The 11942-nt window shown below is 31.6% G+C and overlaps 1 protein-coding gene across 1 annotated transcript; it reads left to right on the top strand.

The window, feature by feature from the left end:
* The first annotated feature begins 469 nt into the window (after positions 1-469).
* Positions 470-1184, top strand: LOC129299115 (14 kDa proline-rich protein DC2.15-like). Its single transcript, XM_054937557.1, has one exon. The coding sequence runs from the start codon at positions 553-555 to the stop codon at positions 934-936; it is 384 nt and encodes a 127-aa protein (XP_054793532.1). The 5' UTR covers positions 470-552; the 3' UTR covers positions 937-1184.
* Positions 1185-11942: the final 10758 nt, after the last annotated feature.

Genomic DNA, 11942 nt, shown 5'->3' with positions numbered 1-11942 from the left:
AAAAGGACTGTTAGGGAATCTAATCACTATTAATTTTTTTACATGGTACTTAATTATTTATAATTTTATGTAATTTTTGATTCTTTATTGTAATTTTTATATAATTTTCTTATTAACTAACAATCAAAATTAGCGATAGGGAGAAGATTGCTGTGATATTAAATGTTAAGAGGTGAAAATGAATTAAAAATTCGTTTAGGATCCTGCATGCACACTCTTAAGTCTTATAGTTTAATATAAGCCAAATTGCCATTCTACCACCAAAAAAAAAAAATCATTGAAACGACCAGATGTATAATTCATTACACGACAATTGGACAACTAGCGTATATTCCTAGCCAGCCTTTTTGATTTTACACGATAATTTTAATCCCAACATTGCCACATGGTACATCAAATTATTTCAAATTAAAATACAACAGAAACCTGCAAATCCCCAACTATAAATCCCCATCCAATGCCTCCTCAATCTTCATCCAAAAATCACTCACTCTCAAAGCCAATAATCTTCATAATAGTAAACATCACTTAATTATAGTGTTTGTGAAGAATATGGCTTCCAAGGGTCTCGCAGTCCCTCTTCTCCTCACTCTCAACCTTCTTTTCTTCACCATGGTCAGCTCTGCTGCTCCGTGCACGCCGACGACGCCTTCTTCTCCGTCATCGCCTTCCTCGTCCAATCGGCGTTGTCCGCTGGATGCCCTGAAGTTGGGTGTATGTGCCAATGTGTTGAATTTGGTGAATGTGAAGGTTGGATCACCACCAACACTGCCATGCTGCAGTCTCCTTAAGGGTTTGGTTGATCTTGAAGTTGCTGCCTGCCTTTGCACTGCCCTTAAGGCTAATGTTCTCGGCATCAACCTCAACATTCCAATTTCTTTGAGTCTCATTCTTAACAACTGTGGAATGAACAACTCTGGTTTCCAGTGTCCTTAGGTCAATCTTATTTTTTCTTTTTTTTTTTTTTTTTATATTCCATTGATGTAATATGTTTCAATAAGTTTGTTTTTCTTGTTTCTCTGTGTGTTTTGGTTCAAAGGCACTTGCATGCCATTCATTAAGATGGAAATTTGTCATTCATAGCTTGTGAATGGAATTGATTAATTGTCTGAGTATTATTTATTTATTTATTCTGCAAGTTTTGAGTTGTACTGTTTTTTAATTAGTATTCGTTTTACTTTCAATTTATCGTCTCCACATATTCTTCCGCATTTAACTTTGGACACATATATTTTATTGTCATTATTGTATTAACAAGTTGCTTGCTTGGCCTTCTGTTGATTAAATTAATTAGTGTAATTATGTTCATTTAAAAAGACATCAAAGATGGTGCAAATTTCTGAGGACAATGAGGGAGGAAGTGGTGACACGGGCCTCGATCCTCTGCTGCTTTTACAATTATATGACAGAAATTCAAAAGGATTTGAAATTCTTTATATACAATATTTGCGAAAAATAATTATTTTAAAATTTATAAGAAATATTGTAACAAAGCTATAATTGTGAGTTTCAACAAGGGAGAATCCATGTTTGACACGTGATACTAGTTGTCGAAATTTATAATTAAGCAAGAAATTAAGTTTTAACTTAATTCTTTTTTTTTACCATAAACTTTTAACTTAATTCTAGTTCCCTCAAAATCACTACTGAAAAAAAAATTATATACAATGCCTTATAAACAGTTTGAATATATTTTATGTTTTGTTCTTAATTAGTTTCGAAATTTATTCTTGGATTGGGAACTACATGTGTTAAAGTTGCAATCACGCAATGAAACTGAGCAGTATTATCATCGCTAATGATGATTTATGTGTTCTGTTTAAACAGAACCACCAAATGTAGTATTCCTTTTATTATTTTGGTGTCTTTTATATATCTTAGTTGAGTTTATGATGTCTTGGTTTCGTTCTCATATTTCCATGTTCATTTATGCACATTTGTTGAGTGAATGTAGCATATCAAAAGTCATTTTTGTGGTATTCTATGGGGTTTTTTTTTTTATTGGAGCTAAATGCCCCTATTTTTTTCGGTTAAAGAACAAATTTGTTCTTGTACTATAAGTTTTGAAGTGTTTGAGACTTTGAATTCATTTTTGTGTAATGTTTCCCTTCATCATTTCAAAACAATGTAGCATTGCCCTAACTTTTAACAAATGTTAGTGTTGATCGTTAGTTGACCAAAAAAATTATAAAAAACCTAAAAATTATAAAAAATGATCAAGAAAATTGCAGAAAGGATCCTATAGTAAGAAAATTCATACCATCATTTTCCTATGTAAATATAATAGTTTAGCTGAAAAGCATTTATCTATAAATCTCATATATGCCAGTTGAGTTGTTAATTTTAAAAGAAGAATTATAAATTTTGGGAGAATATTTATAAATAATAATAATAATAATAATAATAATAATAATAATAAACACAATATTTTTAGTTACTTACTAGTATTGTTGTTAGTAATAGTATCACCTAACAGTTGGCTAGAATGGATGGTTAAAATGGTATTTTGGTCTCTACATAGAAAAAAATAACGTGTCTTTTGATATTTGTTGTAATTTAAAGAACTTAACCGGTATTAATCTTCTTATAGTATCTTTTCTATAATTTCCTTGGTCCTTTCCATAATTTTTGAGGTTTTCTTGTAATTTTTTTGCCAACTAACGGTCAAAGTAACATTTATGGTAGGGACAATGTTTCACCATTTTGAAAAATTTAAAAAACAAAATATTACACCAAAGAGGAGTACAGAGGTCCCAAATATTCCAGAACTTGTAATTTAAGGGCAAAGCATATTGGGATTATGAGTTCATTCTTAAAACCTTAAATAAAAGTCATATTACCTTAATCTTGAAGGGTGGTCAAATTAAGAGTTTCAAGGATCTTTGCCCAATTGTCTTTGCAACACTACCTACAAAATTGTCTCAAAGCCTCTCTACAATCATCTTAAAGGTATTCTTAATTTTCTAATCCTTCAAAATTAGAGTGCTTTCTTGAAGGATAGATTGATTATTGATAACATTCTCTTGGCTTCAAATATTATGTATCAAATTCATCATGCATATTCAAGACTAAATTGGGTGCTATTAAAATAGACTCCTCTAAGGCCTTTGATAAAGTCTCATGGTCTTTCCCTTCTACAATCTTGATCAGAATGAATTTTCCACAAAAATGGATTAACCTAATTCATCAATGCATATCCAGTGTCAAATAGTAGCTCCTCTTCAATGGAAACCTATCAAGGACTATACGGCCTTCTAGACGGATTAGATAAGGGGATCCTTTATCTCCTTATCTCTTCATTTTAACTGCTATTGTTTTATCATGTATGATTCAGAATCAAAAAGAGAGACGTCTTTGTAAAGGAATTAAGGTTTGTCATTTTGCAAAACCAATTTCTCACCTCTTGTATGCATATGATTCTCTACTATTCTTCAAGTGTACAAGAAGAAATTTAGAATCCCTTAAAGCTACCTTGGAGGAATTTTGTAGAACTTCAAGTCAGAAAATTGACTTTGCTAAGTCTTCTTTTATTATGAGTGCTAACACTTGTCATTTTCTCAAGGAAGAATGGGCAGATTACCTAGGTTTTCCCCTAGATGACAAGATTGAAAAATATCTTAAAACTTGGGTTGATCTAGGTAAAGATAAGTTTGACTTACACTCCCAAATAAAGGAAGCTATTGACAAAATATTGACTTATTTGAAGATATCTACTCTTTCTCAAGCTTTTAGATTAATTTTGATCAACTCAGTACTTTCTGTTACAAATATTTACTTACTCACCCATGCTAAACTACCTTTTGACTATTTATAACAAGATTGATTCAAAATTGGGTATTCAAGATGGTAAAAAAAGGATGAATCTAGAAAATAAGAATCTCTCTTCTCTCATAAACAATCAAAAGGAATGGGTCTTAAGCCTATTCATTTAGTTAACAAAAGTCTTCTAACAAAACATATTTGAAGGTTAATTCAATCTCCTGATAATTCACTTGTCGGATTTTCTTTGAAGAGGAAATATTTGGATTTTAGATTACTTTTTCTTTTCAAAATTCCTCATAATACTTCTTGGATGTGGAAAGGCATTTTCAGTTGTTTAGACATCATAATCAGGCATCTTGAATGAAATATTAAAAACAAGGAGAATATCAGAGTCATTGATAAGTTTTGGGAAGATTCTCTTTCATATAACCTAACTTTTGGGCAACTTAAAGTATCTAATCTCATCATTCATTCCAACTCCTCTTGGCTCCATTTCAAAGGGAATGTTGATGCCTTGAACTTAATTTATTCGAGTCAGATTGTTAAGAAGATCTTCTTTGCCCCTATTTCTTTCTCAAGGCAACATGACAAGTTCATATGGCAAGGATGTGCCTCTAGTTTGTACAATGCTAAGGATGGATTTAAATGAATTTTAAGGGAATGGAGAAACTTTCACGACAATAATTTCCTATAGCTGCTTTTTTTGGAAGATTAAACTTCCTTCTAAAATACTGGTCTTTTTTTTTGGAAGCTTCTTTATGAAGCTTTGCCTACCAATGACATTCTCTAATGGCATTATTTGTTTTTTAACAATAAATGTTCATTTGGATGTCAAGGTGAGGAATCAATTTGCCACCTTTTTTTTCGAATGCCCTCTCCTAAGGCTATCTAATTTGGCTCTCTTTCAATCAAGATAGATTTCTTGAATTGTTTAGGTTTTTTGCAGCCTCATAAGGGTTTCGTTAGAAGACTACTTTTGGATAAAGAAATGGATTTACTTGAGAAATTCATATTTTTAGCCCATAGTATTTAAAAGATCCCAAATTCTATCATTTATAATGGTTACAAGCTTAATTTGAGCAGAGCTATATAAGAATTTCATCACTCATATCATTTCTTGAAGCATATTTCTACCTAGGATGAAAGAGATTTTCATGCATATGATATATTAATAGCCTTTGCAACCCATCAAGCAAGCATATTCTAACTAATTCCCTTAATAAGAGCTTTTATCTATTCTATGAATTAGAATGGTACTTCATCTGCATAAAAAAAGGAGTGTTTTCACAATAATTGGCATTCTTGTTCTTTATCAAAGGCAATAGGTTGTCAGGTTCTCCTAGTCAAAATGCAAGTCTTCTACCTTGAGCAACTTTGAAATTCTATGCCTTTAATCTACTCTGCCATGGGTTATATCCATCACTCTTGATCTTATAAATACTTGTTTGTATGATCTCATCTAGCTATGTTGGCCGAATTGTTTTATGAATGAACTCTCAACTAGAGGGTTTCAGCTTGGTGATAGTAAGGGACATTCATTTTCTACTCACAAACTTCAACATCATTTGTGTAGAAAGCTTAAAATCAACCCCCATTCAAGCAAACATTTATCTTCTATCTTTTTTCTTCTTTCTTTAGTTTCTTTCTTTTATATTTCTTTTTCATCTTTTTAACTGTATTTCAACTATTTGTCATTTTATATAAAAAAAAGGTAAATGTTCCCCATAACCATTCTTTAAAAAAAAAACTTTCTACACCTTTTATCATTAAAGCCATTGTAGAAAGTTGACTTTTTATACATGTTATGTTAATATAATGTATACCAGTAATGTAGACATTCTAAACAACATGTTTTTACACTTATGTAAAATGTCCTTTTATAATAGTGTTCTCTCACCATTACCCCATTTGGTGCCTTAACCTCTGGAGATGTGGTTGTTCTTCTATCCTACTTGATCCATTAGTCGGTGCAAGTAGCCGCTGATGCAGAAAATTGGTAACCCTCTCTCACTTAAGAAGTCTTGTGCCTATAATTATATTCTTATGCTAGTCTTTTTGATGTTACATGACAATTTTAATCCTAACGTGACCCATGTGATACATCTAATTATTTGAAGCTAAAATATAAAAGAAACCCACAGATCCCTAATTATATAAATCCCCTTTCAGTACCTTATCAATCTTCATCCAAAAATCACTCATCCTCAAGCCAATAATCTTTATAATAGTAATCACTAATAGTGTTTGTAAACAACGTGTCTTGTTTCAAGGGTCTCATAATCCCTTTTCTTCTTAATCTCATTAACCTTCTTTTCTTCAACATGGTCAACTCTTCTACTTCATGTACACCGCCATAATCAATACTAGCACCTTCTTCTCCATATAAAACCATAGATGCAGTGCAAAGGCAAGTAGTAGCTTCAAGATCAATAAAACCTTTAAGGAGATCACTATAACATAGTAGTATTGCCCACCTTAACATTTCAATTTACATGAGTCTTATTCTAGACAACTATGGAATGAACAATTCTAGCTTATCCATTATCCTTATTAATTCTATATCCATTAATGATTGTTTTGATAATAAGTTTGTTCTTTAATTCAAAAGCACATTGCTTGCCTTTCATTAATAAGATGGCAATATATCATTCATATATAGCTTGTAAATGGAATTAACTATATGAGTTATTATTTATTTACGGGTTAAGGTGTATTTTACCTCTAAACTATTCTCATAGAATTAATATTGACTTTAAACTATTCATCATAGTAGTATCCCTCTAAACTAATTAAATCAGAGCAATGTTGCCTTTATTATTTAAAAATTGTAAGTTTCTATTAACTAAAGCTAATAGAACCTACTTTTCATTATCTCTCTCTACTTTCCTACTTGATTGTTCAATTAAAGTCCCTATTGGTAATAGAAAAATAGAGCCACCTTGAAGCTTGTCTATAGGATGACTTAAATAATAATGGCATTAATAAGGAAGATGCTTTGGATGCTAGTTATGCCTCTGCCAATGAACATGGTTTTATGTTCAATTAGCAATAAGGAAGATGCTCTAACTATGAACTCCTTCCACTTCTTGAATTCAGCCACTGTCTTTAAGATCATGATTTGGTGTTAGGTCAGAATCACCTTTGATCCTTTGCTCATGACAACTAACCCAATCTCATTCTTGTATGACAACATCTTCTACACTTCCTTATTCATGTTATTGTCCATCATCCCTACCACAGGGTGTGTTACACATTTTCCTTTTCTAAGTTATCTCCACTATGTCCCAATCCAAGGTCTATTATATAGCCTTATTAGTCCTTTTCAATCTACTAGTACATACGCCACCACCAATCCATCCTACACCACCCTATAAAAAGTTAGAAGAACAAAATTCAAGGAGATGAGGTGCCTCATGTACAAGGACATTCAATGAAGAAATATTAACAAATAGGTCTGTGAAGTGAACTAACCTAACAAGTCTCTCATATGGTTACCCCACTCTTGAAATGGTTGCTACTACCTACAAAGTTGCTGTCCTCTCTCTCAGAGAATCTTTTACCCTTTTCAACTTCCCTAATTTTACTACTCTTCTTCTTTTCACCCCCTCTTCTTCTCCTTCTAACATTCGCCGCCATGAAAGCTACTAATTTTAGCAAGACAAACATGAATATTATGAAAAGTGAAGAGAGATAGACAATGTTAATGGACATGGAAGTGCTCTATCATATGCTTGCACTATTAGACAAAATAGCTAAGGGTTTACTTCTTACCCTGCATTCTATGATCATTGTAAAGGATACCATTGTCTTGTGCACCTTGGTCATGAACATGCTTTCTATGCTACTCTAAAAGCTATTAAAGAGGTTCTTGTTTTCCTTCTCCATGTGGAACAAATCAATCAAGTAAGAGAGAGAAGAGAAAGCAGAGAGTAGAGAGAGATAATGAAAAGTGGATCCTACTGGCTTCAGCTAACAGACGTTTTTGATTTTTAAACAATGAGGGCAACATTGCTCTGATTTAATTAATTTAGGGACGACATTGCTACGATGAATAGTTTTAGGGGCAATATTGCTCTTCTGAAAATAGTTTATTTGCAAAATTATACCTTAACCCTTTATTTATTCTACAAGTTTTTTGTGAGGAATACTTTTTTTTCTTAATTAGTATCCATTTCACTTGATGATTTATTATCTCCACAAATTCTTCCATATTTAACTTTGGACATATTTTACACTTTCATTTATTGTATTAACAATATAATCAATAAGTTTCTAATTGAGCCACCCTATCAAATAAGGATAAACATGAAACAATTAATTAATTAATTCATTGGAGGTGTAATTTGGGTCAAAGTGCCTTATAATATTGAATGGAAGGAGTAAATAAAATTATCCCTTGTTCTAGAACTTTTGACACTTAGAACCTGTTTGGTTTTGTGCTATATTTTTTTAAAAAAATAAACTAATTTTTAAAAAATGTTTTTGAAAACAAAACAGAATAAAAATTCATTTCATTATGTCAATTTGAAAGTAATTTTAGAGTTAAAAAAATTGATAATGGTGGTGAATAATAGTTAATGATGATGGCCTATAATAATAGTTGACCATATTTGAAGATAATTTACAATAGTCAAATATATATACTTTAAAAATAAAAAAGAAAACAAAAAATAATTCCAAGTTATTTCCATTTTTATTTTTTTAAAGATAAAAAATGAGAATGGTTTTGGAAATACTTAAATCCAAAACACTTAACCAAACAATTTTTATTTTTTTGCTTTTGAAAACGAAAAAAAATTGATTCAATTTTTCTCAATTTTTGATATTGTTTTTATTGTTTAAAGATGAGGTAAGGTAACTTTACATGTGTCCTTCTCTCTATTAGCCTCACCATTCCATTGTTGCAATCTCATTCCTCTCCGTTTCAATTTGTTATTGACTGCCCAGAGTCAACATAAAAACTATGTAGATAAAAAGCATAGACCACTAGAGTTCATGGTTGGGGACCATGTCTTCCTAAGAGTGACACTAATGACTTGAATTGGATAGTCCATTTATGCAAAGAAGATGACCTTGAGGTTTATCAGCCCATTTGAGATTTTAGACAAGTATAGGCTAGTTGAAGGATCGCTCACCACCTCACCTATCGAGTATGCATGATGTGTTTCACATCTCTCTATTGAAGAAGTATCATCCTAATCTATTGCACATCATTAAGCTAGAAGACGTAGAGCTTCATGAGAATCTCATATATTGGATTGAGCCAGGGTAAATTATGGGCACTAAGGAGAAGAGACTGAGGAATAAGATAATTTAATTAGTGAAAGTGGTGTGAAAAGACATGAGATGACCTAAAGATGCCACTTGGGAAACCAAGAAGAAGATACATTAGCAATATTCACATTTGTTTGCATAGGTATGATTAAGTGATTGATTGATATGTTGTTCTGTTTGATTGAGTGTTTATTGCTTGAATAATTGATTAGTGGCTATTTTGATTGATTTATCTAATACTTGTGATTTATTAATTATTGAGTTTGTCCAATTTTTGGGACAAAATTCTTATAAGAGCAGAGAGTTGTAACATCTCAAAATTTAATTCAAAAAGTGATTAAATTAAGTGAGAAGCTTAATTAATTAATAATGAAAATTGAGAATTGAATTAATTAGAAAGTTTAATTGGATGGCTATTTAGGTCTATTAAACCCTATATGGTCCATGGAATAGGGCTTGGGAAGCTATTCGGCCTCTTTGAGTCCAAATTATTGGGCTTTAGTAGGGTTTCTATTTTAGGCAATTTGCTATGGTAGATTGCTCTATGCACTGCGACAGATACATTAAATTTTAAATCACCAAAAATGTGTAACAAACATAACAGAAGGGAAAGTTGAGTGAGTAACTATGAGAGGAGCACCTCCTCTTTGCTAGGGCTTGCATTTCCATTCAAGAGAAGCTTATTGGAGCAATCAACCCTTAGGTAAGGTTCTTTTTCCCTTCTCCTCCATTCTTCTTGCATTTTCATGGGGTTTTGGGTATGGAAGCTGCTGTCCAAAAATGGCAGCCAAGTTACTCCACTCTAATGACTCTAATGGAGGCTAAAGGTGTTGTTTTATGTTTCTAATATTAGGTTTATGCTAATAGCGGTGGTTATGGGTGTTAATGACAAGTTTAGAGTTAACCCTAGTATTAAATAAGCTAGACTAAGCTAATGAAATGGTTTAACAATGTTAGTTAAACTTAATGAAGGTTAAATACGTTTATGGAAGCTAAAAATGGGGTTGTTTATAGCTAATATCATTAATGGAAGGTATTAGGTGTTAATCATGATTAAGGGCTAATTAATGATAATTAATCATTAATGATATTTGTTAATCCAATATGTAGATTGACTACTCTTGGAGCATTTGAAGTTGTTGGAAAGCTCCCTTGGAAATCTAAATTCATACTTTGGGGTGGTAGTCAAAGAGGTGGGTAATCAGGAGTTTAATTTTAATATATGATTGTATTTGCGATTATGAACTTTTATGTTTATGATATGAAATTGGTGCTTTCTTGAAAATTCAAACAGTTTTTGTGCTAGAATAATCAAAAAGGGAAATACTGTAGGGAAGCAAATTGGCTTCAGTATGCAATTAGCAAGAATTGGGACTCTAATTTGTGGAAGAGTGAGGAGGATTTGTGGCTGAAAGTTGTGTGTCATATTGGCAAAGATATTCGTGATGGTTATATTACTTTTTTCTAGAAAGACAAGCGGCTACATAGTGAAGGGCTGAAGGCTCTCTTCCAGTTGAGCTAGCCATTGTGAAAGAAAGTGAGATGGTAAACTCTAATGGCCAATGGAATCTTGATAACCTCAATAATTATCTGTCTCATTCTGTGGTTCAACAAATCAGAGCTTTCCCTGCAATTTCGAATTATTAGATGCATAATAATCTTACATCGAGTGATTAGAGAATTAGTCACAATTATAAAGACGTGTGGTGAGTTCTTGTAAAATAAATTATTTTTGGTGTAAGTGATAATCCTTACTCTGTAATTAGTATAATATGATAATATGGTATAAGAACCGGGCCTATTTGGGACTTGAAGAAGGCTGGAAAAAAAAGTTTACATTGACATTGAAAAAGGAACAAAAGGAAAAGTTAGTAAGAGAAATATTAGAGAATTAATCACAATCATAGACAAATCTATAGGAGGCAAGGAGGGGTTCATCCCGCCTAGATCACACAACCTTTAGTAAAAATTTTATTTTTTGTAAAATGGTTTAAACTAGATCCCCGCTCCCCACAATTTCTTATTTTATTTTTAGTTTGGCCTCCAACCATGAAACTTTAGATTCGTCCCTAAACGCAACTATATTAAGTGTGTGGTGAGTTCTTCAATTCTTCCAAAATATTATTTTGATGTAACTGATAAATCTTAATTTTTTATTAATATAAAACTCTAATACAAGCAAGGATGTTAATGATAATGGTATTAGATGGTTACTTAATACGAGTGATCATATTTGGGTGGCTCCCAGGTATAAAATTCTTAATCCTATTTCCACAAGTGTTACAGACAGTTATTTTTTTATTTTTTATTTTTTGGGTGGGGGCACATGCATTTGATCCGAAAAAATTACAAGCACAGGAATATAGATTTTCATATTTTACACTATTCTTTTTATATTTTGCACCTTCTTACTTTAATATTTTACATTTTAAATCCATTTCATGTTACTTTTTAATCTAAATTCAAACTTAAAATTTGGAAACTTAAAGTTCAGTAAATTTTAGTACACGATTTCGTCACACCCAAATACATATATTATTTTATAAAACAATTATCATTTATAAAATAATTCTTTATTATTGTTTTTTCAATTATTAATATGCGAATGAATTTTCTCCCACCCAGATCCGGCTCGGCCACTGGTACGGATCAGGTTTGGAAGCAAGCCTGAAGATGGAAAGGATCTCAAAGAATACAAATCTTCATGTGGCCAGTGCTTTTTGAGAAGAAACAGAATTTTTAGAACAAATCTTACGTTGCTAAGTCGGTTTGTAAAACAGAATTTCGTTAGTTACATATCTTAAAATAATTTTAAACCTTCAAAAAATATTTTATAATTTTAAAATATACCGACCATAAGGTTAGATCTTCAAAACATTTTTTATTTTTAAAATTTTTTTAACATA

Source organism: Prosopis cineraria, unplaced genomic scaffold (assembly GCF_029017545.1).
Source record: "Prosopis cineraria cultivar Desert tree isolate PC_DT_omini unplaced genomic scaffold, ASM2901754v1 PC1037, whole genome shotgun sequence".
Taxonomy (NCBI): domain Eukaryota; kingdom Viridiplantae; phylum Streptophyta; class Magnoliopsida; order Fabales; family Fabaceae; genus Prosopis; species Prosopis cineraria.
The sequence above is the reverse complement of the archived record's forward strand: the minus strand, read 5'-3'. Positions and strand labels throughout refer to the sequence as shown.